The sequence below is a fragment of the Plecotus auritus genome, assembly GCF_963455305.1.
Source record: "Plecotus auritus genome assembly, chromosome: 6".
NCBI classification, from domain to species: Eukaryota; Metazoa; Chordata; class Mammalia; order Chiroptera; family Vespertilionidae; genus Plecotus; species Plecotus auritus.
In genome coordinates this window covers 32351266-32372356 of record NC_137773.1, presented here as the reverse complement: position 1 = coordinate 32372356, position 21091 = coordinate 32351266, and the positions used below count along the sequence as shown (strand labels likewise).

At 45.5% G+C, this 21091-nt stretch overlaps 1 protein-coding gene across 1 annotated transcript; it reads left to right on the top strand.

Annotated features, from left to right (window-relative positions):
- Positions 1 to 15672: 15672 nt before the first annotated feature.
- WNT8A (Wnt family member 8A) lies at positions 15673 to 19895 on the top strand (the record flags this gene model as incomplete). The annotated part of the gene is made up of 6 exons (XM_080673966.1): positions 15673 to 15740; positions 15834 to 15867; positions 16087 to 16225; positions 17609 to 17734; positions 17866 to 18008; positions 19267 to 19895. 6 exons carry the CDS (start codon positions 15673 to 15675, stop codon positions 19810 to 19812), a joined length of 1056 nt encoding a protein of 351 aa, XP_080530092.1. The 3' UTR covers positions 19813 to 19895.
- Positions 19896 to 21091: the final 1196 nt, after the last annotated feature.

The window sequence follows — 21091 nt, the reverse complement described above, 5'->3', positions numbered from 1 at the left end:
ATATATCTCTTTGAATACCTATTCCCAAGACATAGACTTCCATTCCATAAATATTTAGTAAATGTCTGCTATGAGCTATGCTATGCACCGTGCTAGCCACTGGGAACATATAAGTGAACAAAACAAATTAAAATCCTGGGCTGAAGGACCTGACATTGAACTAGAACACTTACACAGTGCTTACCTTGGGCCAAGCAGGGGTCTGAGCACTTTACACATAACAACTCATTTAGTCTTCATAACATCTCTATGAGGTAGGTACCATTAACATTATCCCCATTTTACAAATGAAGACAGAGGTACAGAAACATGAAGTTATACTAATTAGTTACAGAGCTGAGATGTGAACCCAGGTAGGCAGTCTGACTTCAGGATCTAGGCTCTTATGTTATGCCAGGGCTATCTCTGGAAAAGTCCAATGGAACTACTTTCAAAATTAATTCGTTTTTAATTTTTTGCCAAAAGATGATGACCTTATAAAGTTGGTGTAATAGGCAAATTTCAAAACATTATGTACTTAGAAAATTTACAAGAGAGAGAAACATTTTCTATTCAATATTAATATGAAGTGAGAGACAGAAACTATATATACCAGTGGTCGGCAAACTCATTAGTCAACAGAGCGGCAAATCGCGGCTCGCAAACTGCATGTGGCTCGCGAGCCGCAGTTTGCCGACCACTGATCTATACTAATAATAGCCTAGGGTTGTCACGACCAGGACAGACAACCAAACAGTGGGCCCCTGGCCACCCGGCACGCAGGCGGGAAGGGTCTGTGGGCTCTGGGCCTCTGGGGCATAGCGGTGGGAGAGATGTGTGGGCCCCCGGCCACCGAGGCACAGAGGCGGGAAGGGTCTGTGAGCCCTGAGCATCCCAGGCGCAATGGCAGCAGCAAGAAGGGTCTTTAACCCCAGGCCACCATGGCACGCAGGCGGGAAGGGTCTGTGGGCTCTGGGCCTCTGGGCGTGGCAGCGGGAGAAATCTGTAAGCTCTGGGCCGCTGGGGCATGGCGGCGGTGAGAATGGTCTGTGAGCCCTGGGCCTCCGAGGTGCCACGGTGGCGAGAAGGGTCTTTAACCCCGGGCCGCCGAGGCACGGAGGCGAGAAGGGTCTGTGGGCTCTGGGCCGCTGGGGCGCAGTGATGAGAAGGGTCTGTGGGCCCTGGGCCGCCAGGGTGCTGCAGAACTCTGGCTCTCATGCTTTCGGGGGTGTGGCCGGCCTTCATACTGGACCGTGACAAGAGGGAGGAGGGAGCCCCAGTCCTCACAGAATCCACTGTTGGGAGGAGGGAGCCTGCCTGCCTGATTGCCCCTAACAACTCTGCCTGCCTGCCTGCCCAAGGGTTCCCGGATTGCGAGAGGGTGCAGGCCAGGCTGAGGGAACCCCCTGTGCACGATTTTGTGCACTGGGCCTCTAGTCTATATATATAAAACCCTAATATGCAAATAGACCTAACGGCTAAACAACTGGTTGTTATGACGTGCGCTGACCACCAGGGGGTGCGCACAGAACATGGTGGGCATTGGCAGCAGGTGGAAGAGCGTGAAACATGGTGTGCATCGGCCACAGTGGGATGGTAGAGCAGGTGAGCAGGGGCGCCAGACCAAGGCAGGGCGCCAGTCATTGTCATCGGGGCGAGCCTCTGGTGGTTACTGAAAATTCTTTGCTTCCACATGCTGCAGTCCCTCCCACCGCTTGCACCTGCTGCTGGTGCTGGAGCCGCCGCTTGCACCCACTGCCAGTGCCCAGCGCCAATCCTGATTGCTCAGCGCCGTCAGTGGGTGTGAGTGGCATCTGCTGGCCCCGATCGCCCCTGAGGGCTTCTCCAACTCCCTCTGCTCCTGAGGGGCGATCGGGGCTGGCAGCCACCTCTCGCACCTGCTGCCAGCGACAGCCCCGCTCACCCACTGCTGGCACCGGCCCCAATTGCTCCACGCCATCAGTGGGTGCTAGCAAGGCCAGGGCTGTCAGCGCATGGGAGCAGCAGCAGCAGCAGCAGCAGCAGCAGCAGCAGGAGTGGGGCTTCCAGCAGAGAGGGGACTGGGGGCCACGGTGGGAGGGGCCAGGTGGGAGCATAGAGGATGGGCCGAGACCTGCCCCTGTGCCCACCGCAGCCTCGCGGCCCACAGTTCCTTTCTAGGTGCACGAGTCCGTGCCCTGGGCCCCCAGTTCTCTTATAAAGTTTTTAAACCTTTTTTAAAAAAATCCTCACCCAAGGACATGTTTTTATTGATTTTAGAGAGAGAGGAAGGGAGAGAGAAACATCAATGTGAGAGAAACATCGACCAGTTGCCTCCCTTATGTGCCCTAACTGGGGATCAAACTCACAACGTAGGTATGTGCCCTGACTGGGAATTGAACCCACAACCTTTTGGAGTATGGGACAACGCTCCAACCAGTTTAGCCACCCAGCCAGAGCTGTATATGCTATAACTTAAATGAATATAGTACCAGGCCCTGGACGGGTAGCTCAGTTGGTCAGAGCATCGTCCAGATATGTCAAAGTTGTGGTTTTGATCCCCAGTCAGGGCATATATAAGAATCAACCAATGAATGCATAAATAGGTGGAACAACAAAGTGATATTTCTTTCTCTCTGCCTCTGTCTATCTGTCTCCCCTTTCCTCTCTAAAACCAATCAATCAATAAATAATTTTAAAAATAAATTAATATAGTGCCAGCTGAGAGCTTTGAGACATTTATTTTTAATTAAGTTTCTTATTTTTGGTTTACATATTCCTTGAAACAATATGACAATTAGGAACAATAATCCTCACATTATTTTGTAGATGACAACCAATAATTATAATACACTATTTGCTGATATTAACTAATGTCACCCACAGAAAAATCTGTAAGAAAGGATGATCTAAAAACTTTTGGTCCCTGAACCTTTGGCTGCACCCTCTGGTGGTTCTGCCCAAGCTCAAGCCAAGCTCCAAGAGGCAGCCTGGGCAAATTTGTTCTATCAGGGCTGGAAGAGCTCCTCGATACCATCTTGTCTTGGTACCTTACTTTATAATTGAGGGGGAAACTCAGGCTCAGAAGGGAAGGGAGATCATGACAGATGCAGAGCTAGAGCCCAGGCCTCCTGTTGGGATACAGTCTTACTGATTTTAGACAGAGAGAGAAAGGGAGAGGGAGAGAGAGAGAAACATCGAACAGTTGCCTTCTGTACCAGCACCCTGACTGGGAATCAAACCCACCACCTTTCGTTGCATGGGACAATGCTCCCACCAATTGAGCCACACTGGCCAGGGCACACACAGAATTTTAAAAACTGTATTCTCCTTCCTATTACCCATTTCTCTTCATTATCTCTCCCATATTTTCTCTGGGAAAGCTGAGTTTGTGGGACAAGCAGGGTTATAGTCATTTAGGAATTAAGAGGGAGTGATTTCATCTCTAGAAAACCAAGAATTCCAACTTGTGCTTCTGAATGGTCAAAATGATATCCAGAGAGTGAAGCAGTATCCCTCAGATCACATGGAAGGTAAGAGCTGGACTCTGAGCAGGCAGATAACTCCTGGAAAGGTGTCATTTTAGAGGCAGGGATGGCTCTGACTATTTACTCTACACCAAATGCTTCTTCCTACTGATTCAAGGCAATAATTCCATCATCAGAGTTTCTTATGAAATGCAAATTTTCCTTGCAAAGGCTAATAAGTCAATGGACAGTATCTCCAAATGAATGGCTTCCATAGAAACTCGGCCCACTTCCCTGACTTTCCAATGCACTCTTCCTAACCTGTGTGTACACAGCTCAGGTTCACATGTTGATGCATTGTTGGATACCCAGCTCTTTAACAGTCTGCATTTCATCTGCACACATTCCCTTCTATTTCTTCCACAGGCTGGGGACATCTCTCCATCCAGTCCTGTTAGAGGGCCACATGAGAGCAGTATCGCATAGGATAACGTGTAAACCCTTCTGCTTACTGTGCAGATCTGTGTGATTTGCTAAAGAGTATGCTCTAGAGGACAGGGTCTGGTCTGTTGGTTCACAGATATAGTCCCGGCACTTAACCTGGTACCTGGTACACATGGAAGCTTAATATATATATATATATATATATATATATATATATATATATATATATATTTAAAATCAACTAACTGATTCAACTCATCCTACACACATTTATCACCTAAGACTTCCTGACTAGAGCCCTCTACTCACAAACTTTAACAACTCCCTGACTGTGTATATATACTCAGTTGTCTGTTGCACCTTGGTTCCTGTGCTTTTTCCTCTGAAAACTTCCTTCATCTCCACCCCCGCCTCTGCCCATCCATCAAGTCATTTCTGCCATGAGCCTTCCCGAGTATGCCAGGCAACATGACTTCTTTTGCCATTAAGCTACTATATCCATCACTCAGCTGGCACTCCCCCTCCCCTCAGTTTACATTGTCCGGGGTTCTGCATTGCCCTGGTGCTGCAGTCTTACTCTTCATTATCCCCCTGCCTCTTTTGCTGGTGTCACTTCACTGAGAACATGTCTTTGGCCCTCTGCTCTTTTCTCTCAATTCCCTCTCTCCAGTGCCTCATAACAATCTCACAGCTTCCACTATTTCCTCTCCACAGTAGATTCCAAAATCTGTATCTTCAGAGTTTGTCCTCTCTTCCCAGCTTCTGAGCCAAATTTCCAACTACCTATAGACATTCCCATTGGGCTCTGTTGCCATCACCTTTATCACCAGAGGAAGCTCTGACTTCCCAGGTGATACCATCATCTTTCTCCCCAATCATACAGAGTAGAAAATGAGATTGAGGTGCAGATTGGGAATAAGGGAGAAAGGTAAATTAAGTACACAGGCTGTCAGTTCTTCTTGAGTTCAATCTCTCCCCCACTCCACATTCTCCTCTCTCTCCCCCTCCCCCTCCCCTCCCCTTCCCCCTCTCCCTCTCCCTCTCACCCTCCCTCCCTTCCTCCCTTCCTCCCTCCCTTCCACTCTCTCTGAAAAGCAATGGAAAATATCCTCAGGTGAGGATTAACAACAACAACAAAAAAAGTGAGTCAGATTCCCCTGGCTCCCCACACTAACACTTAAAGCCCTGCAATCGCCCAGAATATAGGGCCCATGTGATCTGGCTGCTGTTGCTCCCCTCAGCTTTCTCAGCTCTCTGCCTCCTGGACCCTGGACTTCATCAAGATCTCAGAGCGTTTGCCCTTGGGGTTCCTCTGCTAGGGAGCCTTCTCCCCCTACCCTCTGCATGGTTGACTTGTCTTTAAAAACCTGCTTCAGTTTGAACCTAACTCCTAAGTATTTTGAGAAATATCAAAAGGGCTACTTTTTATCTCTCATATACAAGGTTATACTTGAGTTTATACCTAAAGTGACCTGTGTCCTCCTCTCCACTCTGTTCGTGTTTGTCCTTCAAACCCAGCCAAATATCTCCTCCTCCCTGAGGCCAAGGCCACTGAAATCACTCCCTGCCATGAATCCCACAGAACTTAGGGTGAGATTCATATTCAATACTTATCTACCTATTTCAGTATTGCCAATTTTAAAAATGTTCCATGTATTGTTATATTTTCCAGATATAAAATTTATTCTAAGAGCAAGGACCATTCTTTTTTATTATTTTTTTTAATTGATTTCAGAAAGGAAGGGAGAGGGGGAGAGAGATAGAAACCTCAATGATGGGAGAGAATCATTTATCAGCTGCCTCCTACACACCCTACAATGGAGATCTAGCCCCCAACCCTGGCATGTGCCCATGACCGGAATGGAACCCTGACTTCCTGGTTCCTATGTCGATGCTCAACCACTGAGCCACACCGGCCATGAAACACAAAAGGGCCTTTTATAAGATTAAAGATATGCTTCACAGACCTGTTGGGAGGAAAGTATATTCTGCATGTTGGAGGGATGTGAATCATTAGGGAGCCAGAGAGCAGACTGTAGTAGGCAGCCTCTAAGATGGTCACCAATGATCCCTGCCTCCTGCTATTTATTCATACTCTTGTGTAATCCTTCCTGTTGAGTGTGAGTTGAACTTATGCACACACTTCTAACAAAATACAGGGGGAAAAATATAGATGTCACTTCTGGGATTAGGTTACAAAAGACAGTGGCTTCTGTCTTAAGTGCACCACTCTCCTGCTCTCATTCAGTCACACCCTGGGGGAGCCAGCTGCCATGCTATGACGAGACCTTGCACCAGAAGCATCCGGCTAAACTGCATCCAGATTCTTACCCATAGATACTATGAGATGATAAATGTTTGTTGTCTTAAGCCACTCGTTTTAGGGGTAATTTGTTACACTGAAGTAGATAGCTAATACAGACTGCCAGTGAGCCAGGACCTAAAATCTTCCAACAGATTAGAGGTGGAGGAGTACAGAGAATAACTACAACAAATAGGAATACAAAGGTTGAATTTATGGAGGAGAGAGGAAGAATAGTCTGGGAGTGTCACTAAATAGCAGGGAGGTTGTGAGGGCACGAAAGTGTGAGAAGTGTAGAACAGTCACTCCTTGAGAGGGTTGCAAGGAACAATGCCCTTCATACTGAGCTAGGGTCCAGTTAAAGCAAGAAAGAGAAGAGAACATTAGGAGAAGAAAGCTGTGCAGTATGTAGAGCAGTAACTGGGCCAGATTGAAGCAGATCTGAGAGCTAAACATCTTGAGAGGTATTTTAGATAAGTAGCAGAGTTTGGGGTTGAAGTGATAACTACATAGAAATTAAGCAAACAACAAAAGAAAAGATAATGATTTGTTTCAGGAAAAACAAAAGACTTGTAAGGAAAGAAAAGTAAACCTGGTTTATATTACTCTCATCTAAATAGTATTTACATGATCATAACGTAAATACTGAATATTGCCCTAAGTAAAATTACTATCTATATATAGCTATCTATCTATCTATGTAAAAGGCTAATATGCAAATTGTCCCCTCAGGAGTTTGACTGGGAGACCTGGAGTTCAATCACTCGCTATGACGTGCATTGCCCACCAGGGAGCAGCATGGAATGAAGGAAGACCCCAGCTGGCAGCCAGAGAAGGAAGGCCCCTGCCAGCAGCCAGAAGGAAGGCCCTGGACAGCAGCCAGAAGACCCCAATCGCCCTGATCACCCGCCAGGCCTAGGGACCCTACCTATGCACGAATTTTGTGCACCTGACACACACTGACCACCAGGGGGCAGATGCTCAACGCAGGAGCTGCCCCCTGGTGATCAGTGTGCTCCCACAGCGAGAGTGCCACTTCAGCAGCCCACCAGCCCAGCGGCAGCCACTCACTTCCTCAGTAATCCTGCAGGTCCAATCTCTAGAGAACAGGCCAGGCACCCACGGACCAGTGCCGCCTGACAGCATCGCTGGCCTCCTGGAAGTTGGCCTGGGGCACTGCGCCGCTTCCCCTCCCTAGATGCTCCTTAAGGAAGAAAGGATATAAAAGTGGCCGTCAGGTGGCTCCTGACAACAGGTGCAAACGTAAGCGGGACGAATCCGGAACCCCGGCCGGCAGGGGAGTCCCACCGCCACCCAGAGGGCCAATCACGTCCCGCCCCCCCCCCCCTCAGGACTCCACCTGTGCACGAATTACTATCTATAATAATAAAAGCATAATATGCAAATCAACCAAATGGCCAAACAGCAGGATGGCCATCCAGACGACCACGCTATGACACCCACTGGCACCAGGCCAGCCAAGGCGGATGCGATGCGATTGGTCGGGGGCCTGGCCATCACCCCATGATTACCCTTCAGAGGGAGGCCCAGGCTACCAACTGGTGGGCTGCAACGGGTGGGCAGGGCCTCCCTCTGCAGAGGCAATCCATTGCGGAGCCCTAGCTGGGTGGGCAGGGCCTACCTCTTTGGGCCAATCCATTGTGGGGCTTTCGGACTGTGAGAGGGCACAGTCTGGGCTGAAGGGGAACCCCCCCCCCAGTGCACGAATTTTATGCACTGGGCCTCTTGTTTAACTATATTGGGAGATGGGAGGGTGAGAAAGATACATTTTTGTTTAGTGGGTGGGGAGAAAAAAGAGAGGCAATTACTCATCCTCCATGCGGGGGAGGGGTGTCAATAGATACCTAACTACTTAAAATTGAAAAATCAATAAATACAATTCAAATAGGTTTTTTAGAAATACGGAAGTAATACTAATAGCATCAGATAAAAGAATTAAAGGTTGTTGTTTCTTAAAGAGGAAAATGAGTATAAAGTTGAAGAGGGCTGTCACTTTTCTTTCAATTTATTGCTTTGAGAGCGAGAGAGGGGGAAGGAGAGAGACTGATTTGCTGTTCCACCCACCCATACATTCATTGGCTGATTCTTTTATGTGCCCTGACAGGGGATCAAACCCACAATCTTGGTGTATTGGAACGGCACTCTAACCAACTGAGCTGCCCAGCCAGGGCCTGAAACTTTTCTTATCAAACCTTATAGAACTATTAACTCTTATGAGAATGCCTAATTTTGATTTAATATAAAAATTAAGAGAAAACAAGATATATTGATATGTAGTGTCACCGAAATATGTTCATGATATAAAAGTTTTAAAACCAAAATGAGGAATAACAGCACAATTTTATTTTTAAAATTACATATGCAGCCCTACCCTGTTTGACTCAGTGGATTGAGCATCGGCTTGCAGACCAAAGGATCTCGGTTCAATTCCAGTCAAGGGCATGTACCTTGGTTTCAGGTTCCTCCCTGGCCCCGGGCGCTGGTTGGGGCATGTACAGGAGGCAACCAATCGATGTATTTCTCTCACATTGATATTTCTGTGTCTTCCCTCTCTCATCTACTCTCCCTAAAAATCAATGGAAAAATATCCTCGGATGAGGATAAACAACAAAAATAATAATAATATTAATAAATACAATACAATAAAAGTACATATGCCAAAAAAAAAATCCACACTAAACTGTTCATAATGGTTACTTACAAGGGAAAGACTCTCACTTTTTACATTACGTGTTTCCATGTATTTAATTTTTTTAGTAACAAGCATGAATCACATACTTTTTTAAAAGCCTATTTATTCATGTGTGCACATCAAGTATTTGTTGCTTGGTTGATAAGTTTCTCAATTATATCTTATATCCACAGGTTTTTCAAGGACAAGATCATCTTAGAAGCATTACTATATACCCACCACAATGCCAACTCTGAGCTGGCTACCCATTAGGCAGGGGTTCAACAAAGGCTGAAACTACAGTACTGAATCCCACATCCCATCAACAAAGAGCCGCTTGTACCACTCGCTGCCACCAGATGGCAGGTTTCTATTAGAAGTCTTCTTCCAAGGAATTGTCTCATTACTCTCATCCCCTCCTCCGACCTTTCCAGAGTACTGTATCTCACTGGAGTATTATTATAAATTATTTATAATTTTCTCTCTCATACCAGACTGAGAACTCCTTCAGGATAAAAACATAAATTAAGGATAATTCATCTTAGACCCATAAGTGTTGGGTACTGGCCTGAACTCAATAGGTAAACATTTTTAAAATGAATAAATAGATGCATATGTATCTGAAAACTAATAAAATCTTACAATTATTACTATACTTTATTTCCCAATGATAAATCAAGGATCATTAATTGGGAATTTCTGTGCACCATCCAGTGTCCAGGGTTGGGAGTTCAGAATGGTGAAAGAATAAAAGATATAATTAAGGGGTTTCCGCCAACTTAAATCTCTCTTTGGAGGAACCCCTCCAACTCCAAACCTTCCTAGGCTGATGGTGAAGTTGTAGCTTCTGCCGTCTGGCGCCTCAGTCTGGTGGGAGAAAATGCTACTATCCTTGGACAGAGTCTCCAGTAATTGGGATTGACAAGGCCTAGCCCCAGGGAGCTTCCAGATTGATAAAGGAAACACACCTTTGAACATGAAACAAATCTAGTCATGGTTTGCAGACATCCCCTCTAATGTACCCCAGCCCTCCAGGCCCATGTGTTCAACAGACACCAACTGTTCCCATTTTCCACACAGGAGTGCCTTCTCCCCACAACAGGAACCCTGGATCTGAAAGGGACACAATGTTTATCCTCTTCCTTCTCTGGGCATACCACTGAGGAACTTTGCAAGTCATTAAGGCTCAACTGAGGGCCAAAGAGAGGATCAGGAGCCCAGGCAGCTAAGGCATTTGGACTGGGAGTCAAGTATCCCCAGGGGGTAGGAAGAGACAAGGTTCCAGGGAGGAGGGGTGGAGACCAGAGACTGAAAATTCCTGAGCTCTGCTCAGTGTCACAACTCTGTAGAATATGCAAGGAGGCTCATTCTCCCGCTTCCCACCCTCCTTATCTAATTAGCAGAGTCGTGTAAAAAGTCAGAAATCCTATCTCTTTCTTTTTTGGCATTCTCCAGCCACTCTCCATCCTCTCACTCCATACTCTTCACCCCTCACAGACTCCCAAATTGTTCTGCCGACTCAAAGCCCTGGAAGGAGATTGGAAAAGAAAAGTGGGGGAACAGGGATTTGGGGAGTTCAATGGAAGTGCACATTTGGAAAGAAGTATTGGCCTGGGATTGCACACCATCATCATCATAGGTGACCAACCATCTTAGTTTGCCCAACACTGTCCTTGTTTAAGCACCTTAGAGTCCTCACCACAGCAAACACTTCAGTCCTGGGAAAAGCAGAATGGTAGGATCCAGGCTCTCTTGGGCCAAACTCACTGTGTAACCCTGAGTAACTCCTGGACTTCAGTTACCTCCTTGTAAAATGGAACCCTTTAGCTGAGACACTTTATGGTTCTATGAATGGTTTCCAATGGTGTTCTGGGAGGTGGCTCCTGGCTTAGAGAACTGATTGCTAAATTTTCAGGAATTTTGCAAACTGGTTCTTAAACACAGCCATTATTAAAAATTAAATTGGCCCTAGCCAGTTTGACTGAGTGGTTAGTGTCAGCCTGCGGATTGAAGGGTCTCAGGTTCGATTCCCGTCGGGCCGCGTGCAGGAGGCAACCAATTGATGCATCTCTCTCATATCGATGTTTTTCTCTCTGTGTCTCTCCCCTTCCCTTCCACTCTCTCTAAAAATCAATGGAAAAATATCCTTGGTTGAGGATTAACAAAAACAAAATTAAAATGTAAGGGTGTGGGCTGAGTGGAGTGGGGCAAAGGGTGGGAAATTGGGGACATCTGTAATACTGTCAACAATTTTAAAAAGAAGAGAAAAAATTTGCCCTGACCGGTTTGACTCAGTGGATGGAGCATTGGCCTGTGGATTCAAGGGTCCCAGGTTCGATTCTGGTCAAGGGCATGTGCCTTGGTTGTGGGCACATCACCAGTAGGGGGTGTGCTGGAGGCAGCTGATTGATGTTTCTCATCCATCTTTCTAACTCTCTCTTCCTCTCCCTTCCTCTCTGTAAAAAATCAATAAAATTTATTTTTTTAAAAGAAAATTTTAATTGGATAAACTTACAATTAAATAAGTTATATTAAAAACAAAGATAACAAGTAATGAAAATTCATCACTTTCAGGGGGGTGGGTGAGAGATCAATGAAAGGACCTGTATGCATGCATATAAGCATAACCCATGGACACAGTCAGTAGGGGGGTAAGGGCATGTGCTGGGGGTGGGAACAATGTGGGGAAATTTATATGTACTAGTAATACTTTAAACAATAAAGAATTTAAAAAAATTCATCACTTTCTAATTATTTTACATTTTATCTATACTCAAGGTTACTTACATCTACTATTTCTATGATATGATAAAAATATTATATAATGATGTGCTACTGTTTATCTCTTCCTAAGTCCACATTGGTAGTTTGAATCAGCCATCGTGAGAATACACCATGAAAATCAGTAAATACTACCAATTATGGCTTCTGTCACACCAAAGCTAATTGTTAAAGATTTACCAGAAAGAACATCACTAGTTCAGAGACACTATTCTGTCTGTCTTGTCATAGGCGCACTCTATCTCTACTGTCATCTTCTGCTCTAATCTTTATTCCAGATTTGCATTCCAGAAAGAGAGAAACCAAGAGTTGGGTCATCATTTAAAAACCAATGAGCCCTAACTGGTTTGGCTCAGGGGATAGAGTGTCGACCTTCAGACTGAAGGGTCCTGGATTCTATTCTAGTCAAGGGCACATGCCCAGTTGTGGACTCGATCCTGAGTAGGGGGTGTGCAGGAGTCAGCCAATCAATGATTCTCTCTCATCATTGATGTTTCTCTCTCTCTCCCCCCCTCCCTTCCTCTCTGAAATTAATAAAAATATATTTTTTTAAAAACAAACTAATGAGAGCCTTGCTGGTATGGCTCAGTGGTTGAGTGTCAACCCATGAACCAAGAGGTCATCAGTTCAATTCCTGGTAGGGTACATGCCTGGGTTTCGGGCTCGATCTCCAGTAGAAGTTGTGCAAGAGCAGCCAATTGATGATTCTCTCTCATCATTGATGTTTCTCTCTCTCTCCCTTTCTCTTCTTCTCTCTCTATAAATCAATAAAAAAATTTTTTTAAATAAACTAAAATCCTATATAATAAAAGGGTAATATTCAAATTGCCCCCTCGACTGGGAGTTTGACCAGAGTTCAACCAGGGTGCAGCTCGGCCAGCCAATCTCCTGCATCCGCTCCCCTGGGCCAGGCTGGCCCTATCAGCCCTGATTGGGGAGGGCCAGCCGGACCCCTTCCCCCGACCCATGCATGAATTCATGCACCGAGCCTCTAGTAAATTAACAAAACAACTAATGAGATAGTAGAGCTGGGGTTAAGGAAATAGATGCACAGTTTGGTTGCAAATGATCTGTAGATTCTATAGTGGAGTGCCTTACAGGAGAGAAGAGCCAGAGACAGGCACTCCACTATAGAATCTACATCATTTTCCTTCCAGGAAACCCCTCTGTCCACAATGAAGGATTTGGACAGTTTAGCACAGAGGTCTTATGTAGACAGAATCCTAGAGGACTCTGAAGAAGGCATTGGTTGTCCTCCAGGTATCTATCTTACAGGTCTATCTTTTTTTTTTTTTTTTTTAATATATTTTATTAATTTTTTACAGAGAGGAAGAGAGAGGAGAGGCATAGAGAGCTAGAAACATCGATGAGAGAGAAACATCGATCAGCTGCCTCCTGCACACCTCCTACAGGGGATGTGCCCGCAACCAAGGTACGTGCCCTTGACCAGAATCGAACCCGGGACCTTTCAGTCCGCAGGCCGACGCTCTATCCACTGAGCCAAACCGGTTTCGGCTTACAGGTCTATCTTGATGGCCAACTGAAGGATTCAAAGTTAACTAAGATGATTCTCATGCTGACACTTAGGGAAGACAATATTTCCCCATGTCTGGCCTACAGTCACCTCTGGAATTAATAAATTCTGCAAATTGTAAAATTAGGATTAAAGCATGCAAGAGAGCTGGGAAAATCTTTAGAGTTCATTCAACATTCAACATTTTCCCTACTCCCTCATTTTACAGATGAAGAAACTGAATCCACACAGTAGTTAATAGCTTGCCCAAGGTCACACAACAGATTAGTGGCCAAAGTCTAGGGCTCCCAATACCTGGCGCAGAGGCATTCCCTTAATATCTTAAATTCCTTTTAAAAACATTATATGATCTTTAGAGAATCTGCACATGAGCAAGCACAAAGTTTGCACAGAAAAAGCACACTAATTTCCCCTCTGCTTTCTAGAAAATAAAGGAATATTTTTATAGAGTACCAACTAAATGTCAGGTGCTATGGGGAACAAAGAAGCATAAGACCCAGTGGATCAAACACAGAAAGTGAATTTGGAGTTACTCCTAAACTCTTTCAAGGGGTGTAAGGGGACTTCCTTAGGACTAATGCTAACCCTAATCTGACCCCACAGTGAGTAGCATGGAGATCAACCCTGCACATACCCAGGTTTCCAGTTCATTCCCTGGTTGTGGTATGTACAAGAGGCAACTGATGGATGTTTCTCTCTCACATCAATGTTTCCCTCTCTCTCCCTCCCTCTCTCTCTTTCTCAAATCATTTTAAAAAACATGTCCTCAGGTGAGGATTAAACAATACATATTGAACCTTGTAGGCGTGGCTCACTGGTTGAGCATCGACCAATGAACCAGGAGGGCACAGTTCGATTCCCGGTCAAGGGCACATGCCTGGGTTGTGGGCTTGATCCCCAGTGCGGGGCGTGTAGGAAGCAGCTGATCAGTTATTCTATCTCATCATTGATGTTTCTACTTCTCTCTTTCTCTCAATCACTCTCTGAAATCAATATAAATATATTAAAAATAAATAAATTGTGGTAGAGCTATACAATAAAATATTTAAATATATATATATCGAAAGAAAGAGAGAGAGAAAGGAAGGAAGGAAGAGTGGGTAAATTAGTGGAGATGTTTCTCTCTCTAAAATCAATCAATTAATAAATAAAATTTTTAAATAAAATAGAATTAAAAGCCAACTAATGCAATGTTCCGGAAAATAAAAATAAAAATAAAACGTCTCACTCCGAAACCCCTTTGGTGAGGGGATTTCTGAGCTGTTTTTCTCATCCAATCAGGCCTGGGATTCTGGGAAGCAACCCATGGGCACAGGGTAATGAGTCAGGACTGTGACTTCCTGTTTGTACTTTCCTCTGAATCTCTCTAGTCTGCCTTCCCCAGCCTTAGCAAAGTGCTTTACCAACCAATGAAAATATCTACCCTTTCACTGTAATCTTCAGTCCTACCTAACATAACGGTGCCTCACGTCTTTTCTCCCCCCCTCCCTCCCTCCCTCCCTCCCTTCCTTCCTTCCTTCCTTTCTTCCTTCCTTCCTTCCTTCCTTCCTTCCTTCTTTCCTTCCTTCCTTTCTCCCGTTCTTTCTTTCTGTCATTTTTTCATTCATCCAGGCATCTTCTTAAGCACTAAGAATACTAAGCGAATCTAAAAGACAGATTCCTGCCTAAGGGGCTGATGTCCTTGAAACAAAGTGGTATCAGAAAGAAAGCCATCAGTCTTTTCAAATACAGCCCTGGGTGGTCCAAAGGTTGATTCCCACGTATACAAACAGCTAACAAACTGGAGATCTAACTCTCAAATACAAAATGATAGACCTATTAGGAATGAAAGAAATTCACTAGAGCTTACTTTGGATGTGCTAGAAGGAACTGCTGTAGAGGTGACCTCTGCAGTGTTTCTGCTTCCTGGTCCCACAATTCCATGACTTCACAGTCAACAAGGGAGGAGGGGGGAATAGTGTACCCCTTACTTGGGTAAGTATATAATTATTAACACCTTAGGGAGCAAGGCAGGGTAAGGGGTGGGGTCTCATTGACAGATAAGGGCACTGAAACTGAAGCTCCAAGGGACAGGTGACCTACCTTCAGGGTTAGGAACCCTGCCTGCTCCATGCTACAAGATTCTGAGAAATGAGCCCTCAAGCAGGAAGAGACTAAGTCTGATTTATAGAGGAAAGGTATTTCCAGAGTATGGAAAGACTTCAGACCCTCTGTCAGCCTGGGAGGGAAGAAAGGCTGGAGGGGCGGGGTGGGGTGAGGTAGGGCGGGGCTTTTTTTGAGGCTTTGGCCTGAGTCCCTCCTCCCTGGTCCCCCATTGGGCCAGTGGCTCCTGCAGCCCTGCCAGTGAGGGACAAATGGGAAGGGCTGTTGATTTTTCCCTCTTGGCCATTCAGAATTTCCCCACATATATACTGAGGAAGACCCTGCCCTCTCCTCACTTTTTCTCTGGACTTGTCCCTGGGCTGAATCTAGTCCCCTAGGGGTGGGCAGGGCCATGGGGGTCCTGTTTATGCTCAGGGTGGCTGTGGGCATATGCTATGCCACTTTCAGTGCCTCTGCCTGGTAAGTCCTTTCCCCCACCCCTCACTCCCTGCCAAGGAAGCCCCATTATCTCAGCCCTGCTCACCAATGCCTCACTTTTTTTCTCTTTGGTAGGTCAGTGAACAATTTCCTGATAACAGGTCCCAAGGTAGGATGCTCTCTGGCTTCTATTTTTACCTATTCAGCTTCCTAAGGGATCTCTTTTGGGGAAGGAAAAGAGGGGAGGGGAGATAGTGCCAGAATCCCTCACCCAGAAGAACCCATGATTTTTCCTTCATGGAGAGCTAACCCATTTGAGGTCTGCCTGCTCCCCAGATGACCTGATCTGAGCCAGGGCCGAAGCTCATAGCCCTTTTCCCTTTGCAAGGCCTATCTGACCTACACTACCAGTGTGGCCCTGGGTGCCCAGAGTGGCATTGAAGAGTGTAAGTTCCAATTTGCTTGGGAACGCTGGAACTGCCCTGAAAATGCTCTCCAGCTCTCTACTCACAACAGGCTGAGAGGTGGTAAGTTTGTGCACCTGTACAAAGGGGTATACATGCATGGAGGTGGGCTTGCAGTATGTGTGCATGTGTAGCATATATGTGCACAGTGAAATGAAAAAGTTATCAGTGATCTGCTGACCTGCCACTTCCTGGCTGTGAGACCTGACTAAGTTACTTCCCTTCTCAGCCCCAGTTCTGTTATTTTGTCATGAGACTAGCTCACCAGGAGCATTGTAAGGACTGAAAGAGGTATTTCTATACAAATATAATAATTACTCTATTTTTTAAAAATGCATGCCTATATTTGTATGTTTGAACACACTTATCTTGCACTAATTTGAATGAAATATAAATGGGGAAAAGGCTCTGCATTTATGAGGGAATATCCCATCTGCCCACCTACCATAAAATCCCAACAGCATATAAGCTGAGTGATCATATTGAGCTGTGCCTCAGGTGGGGTATGTGTGTGCACCTGTGTGTGTATCTGTGCAGCTATCTGTAACTGTGTAGTAGTTTGCATAAAAGTCATTTATATAGAAACAATAAAGAGTTGCCTGAAAAGAGTTGGGGGAAGGAGTAAAGAAGATGAAGACAAAAAGAAATATCTCCCTGTGGGGTATACAGAAAGAATGGGGAGTGCATGGAAATGAAATGGGACTATGTTTATAAAGAGTTAAGATACAAGCTCATGCCCTAGACAGTTTGGCTCAGTGGCTAGAGCATCGGCCTGCGGACCGAAGGGTCCCGGTTCGATTCCAGTCAAGGGCACATACCTCAGTTGCAGGCTCCTCCCTGGCCTGGGCCCTGGTCGGGGCGCGTGCAGGAGGCAACCAATCAATGTGTTTCTCTCATATCATTATTTCTCTCTGTCTTTCCCTCTCTCTTCCACTCTCTTTAAAAATCAATGGAAAAATATCGTCTGGTGAGAATTAAAAAAAAAAAAAAAAGATACAAGCTCAGTAAGTGGTAGCCATGATCATTATGATTATTATAGGGCTCTGGTTGTATGTCAGAAGGAAGAAAAGGTCCTCTGTTTCCTAAGACAGCCTCAGGCCATGAGTCCTCAATGCCAGAGGCCGAAAAGCAGTGGGTAATGACCAGAGGCCGAGGCTAGACTTCTGAAGAGAAGAGTCCTGCTCTCAACACCACAGCTGGTGAGGAAAGTGGCCTTGGTCCCATCACTCTTTTATCTCTGGGTTTTACTTCCCTCCTCTAGAGCGTGGGGATACTCATTCCTGCCTGAATGAAGTAACAGATATGTACTGTTCTCTCAAGTAGAAGAACATCCTCTTAAACTCAAAAGGGACAGGAGACAAGGGAGAGAAACAGCATTGCTTTCCCAAAGCCTCTGTTTTGGGTCATCAGAGTCCCAAGTTTCCAGTACCCTTTCTCTCTCCAAAGCCACCAGGGAGACTTCATTCATTCATGCTATCAGCTCTGCGGGAGTCATGCACACCATCACCAAGAACTGTAGCATGGGCGACTTTGAAAGCTGTGGCTGTGATGAGTCAAAAAATGGAAAAACAGGTAAGTTGGGATCTCTAATGAGAGGAAGAGGTGAGGCGTGCAGAGCTGCGTTTCAGCCAAGATGACCATGACTCTTCTCCTGGGACTTTGTAGGGAACTGTACACAGAACTTATTCTTTTCATATGTATAGGAGGCCATGGCTGGATCTGGGGAGGCTGCAGCGACAATGTGGAATTTGGGGAAAGGATCTCCAAACTCTTTGTGGACAGCCTGGAGAAGGGAAAGGATGCCAGAGCCCTGATGAATCTTCACAACAACAGGGCAGGCAGGCTGGTGGGTATGGGAGTTGGCCAGTCAACCATCAGGCTCAGTATTGGCAACAGCTTCATATCTATACAGCCTTTCACAGCTTACCAAGAGCTATCTCATATCCATGTTTCAGCCTTAGCCAGGACTGAGATGGTTACCCCCATACTCTGGATGACAAAGCCAGTTAAGGCCAAGCCAAGTGGCTTAGTCAAGGCAATACAACTAATAAGCATCATAGCCAGACAATGAACTCAGATCTTCTGGGGTCTAGTCCTCTTATCACTAAACCTGGTGCTCTGGCTCCTCCACAGGCAGGTTTCTGAGAGCCCAGAATCAAGGCCTTGTTTCCGTAATTTAAAATTGTTAACCCTTTGTCCAGCTGGTGTGGCTCAATGGTTGAGCGCCAACCTATGAACCAGGAGATCACCGTTTAATTCCCAGTCAGGGCACATGCCCAGGTTGCGGGCTCTATCCCCAGTGTGAGGCATGCAGGAGGCAGCCAGTCAACGATTCTCTCATAATTGATGTTTCGATCTCTCTCTCCCTCTCTCTTCCTCTCTGAAATCAATAAAATATTATTTTTAAAAAATTATTTTTTAAAAAATTAGCCTGCTATATTTGGTCAAACATTTAATTAACTCAACCCTAATGCCTTGGCAGGGCCAGACCAAATGATTTCTCAGATCTCATGCAGCCCATGGGCAGGATGTTCCCACCCCTGCTAGGTATTCTGAACTAAGATCTGGAAGCAAGTTGGATTTAGAGCTAAGAGCATAGAAATTTCACTTTGAACCTATATCTAGATGTCTTGGTTGCCCAGGGCAAGCGGAAGAGGTCTTTAAAGCAATTACAGATGAACACAAATCCAGACTCCACAAATACTCTAGCCCCCAGATTCAAAACAATATCAGTGCCAATGATCATATTTTCCTTTATAATTTACAAAGTACTTTCTGGATAATTCTTATTCCAACTGGGCAGATAAAGCAACAAGCTCAACAAGTGATGAATTTTGGACCTGGAGCCTCGGTTTCCTGACTCCAATAACCTATTCAACACTTGCCTACCTTTCTTTAAGAATCACCCAGGGGAGCTTTAAATTCACCAATACCAAGGCCCTTAAATCTTTGAACATTCTAATTGGTAAGATCTGAAGTAGGACCCAGGAAAAAATATTTTTCATGGACTCCCCCAAGTAATTCCAAGGATCCTCTAAAATTTGGTCTTTCCTATCCAGAGCAATTCTCTCATTTGTACTTTCTTTCTCTGTCTTTCTGTGAAGGCCGTAAGAGCCACCATGAAAAGGACCTGCAAATGCCACGGCATCTCAGGGAGCTGCAGCATCCAGACCTGCTGGATGCAGCTGGCTGACTTCCGGGAGATAGGAGACTTCCTAAAGGCCAAGTATGACCAAGCACTGAAAATTGAGATGGATAAGCGCCAGCTAAGAGCTGGGAACAGTGCCGAGGGCCACTGGACACCCAGAGAAGCCTTCCTTCCTAGTGCAGAGGCTGAGCTGATCTTTTTAGAGGAATCACCAAATTACTGTATCCGCAATTCCAGTCTGGGCATCTATGGCACAGAGGGTCGGGAATGTTTGCAGAACAGCCACAACACATCCAGGTGGGACCGACACAGCTGCAGGCGCCTGTGCACTGAGTGTGGCCTGCAGGTGGAAGGGAGGAGAACTGAGGCCATCAGCAGCTGTAACTGCAAATTCCAGTGGTGCTGTATAGTCAAGTGTGACCAGTGTAAGCATGTGGTGAACAAGTACTATTGCACACGCTCCCTAGGCAGTGCTTGGTCCCGAGGCAAAGGCAGCACATGATAACAACCCACACAAACTTACTTGTTCAATTGAATGACAATGGAGAGGGACACAGCTTCTCTCTTGGACAGAGTAGATTGGAAAATCACAGGGTTGGTCTTGATATCTGCAATACATGGGGAAATTGAGGCTCAAGATTATACAGCATACTCTTAACAGAGTATGAAATTGGAACCTGGGCCTCCTAATTTTATCTTCCCACAAGTTACTTCCTGTTTTCTGTACCTGTACTTTTGGAGGTTATTTGGTTTGGGATCCATATCCAGAGGGACCTTCAAAGTAATGTTTTCCTGTAAGTTTCAGAACACGTTCAACCTAGCTGTGCTGCTGAGGATCAGAGCGAATGGAAGCAGAAAGTGACAGCATTCTTCCCCTACTCTGACTAGCTCCAAAAAGACCAGCTACAAGTTCATGCAGATGAATACAGCAGAAACCACATGCCTGCCTAGTGGGAGGCTTGTAGTTGGGTTTTTCACCTGAGTATGCACTTTTGAAAATTTCTTCCCACCCAGTCCTGGGGGAGCCAGGATCCAATATGACCTGAGGATGTTTCCAGCTCAGAAACCACTTTTGGACCGTGGAGAAGTAATAATGGTCCCAGTAAGTGGACAGGTGACTACAACTTATCTAGACAACCCCCACGAGAGATCCCCTCCCCTGCAAAGAGCTGTAAAATGACTCTATTTTGTTTTACTCCCAGATTGAGAACTCAACTTTATTTTCCAATAAATGCTTCTAGAATGTATATCCAGCTGAGCCCTTTTATTTCTCTCTTTGGAAAACTTAGGATCAGAAAGGGAATGATGTATTCCAATTATGCACAAAGCTAAGGGAGAAACCAGAACTATCCAATCCCCTTGACATCAGTGGTTGATAAATAATAAAATTGAGACTGAGAAACTGGCCAATCCAGATTCCCAGATTAAAAGGTGTTATTTTAATGCAACCTAAGCAACTTGAGGAACAGGGAAGCCCTTTGAACTTGAACCATATTCAAAGTGTGTTTACTCTCTTAACTTACGCTTCCTGGGGTGTCTGTACACCAAGGACCTGGGCCCCAGGGCAAGAGACTCGGAAAGTTGTGGATTCTACCTTCCTCATTTGCATTTCTACTTCTTCCACTGGCAATCTTAGGGGGAGGAGTAGTTTCCCAAAAAGAGCCTTAGGAGCTTAACCACTGATCTCCTAAATCTGAGCATCTCCACCTTGGGGGTCTCCCCTCTCAGCAAAGGCCACACCTAAGTTATTTTTAAATGCCAACAGGAAATAATTTTTTTTT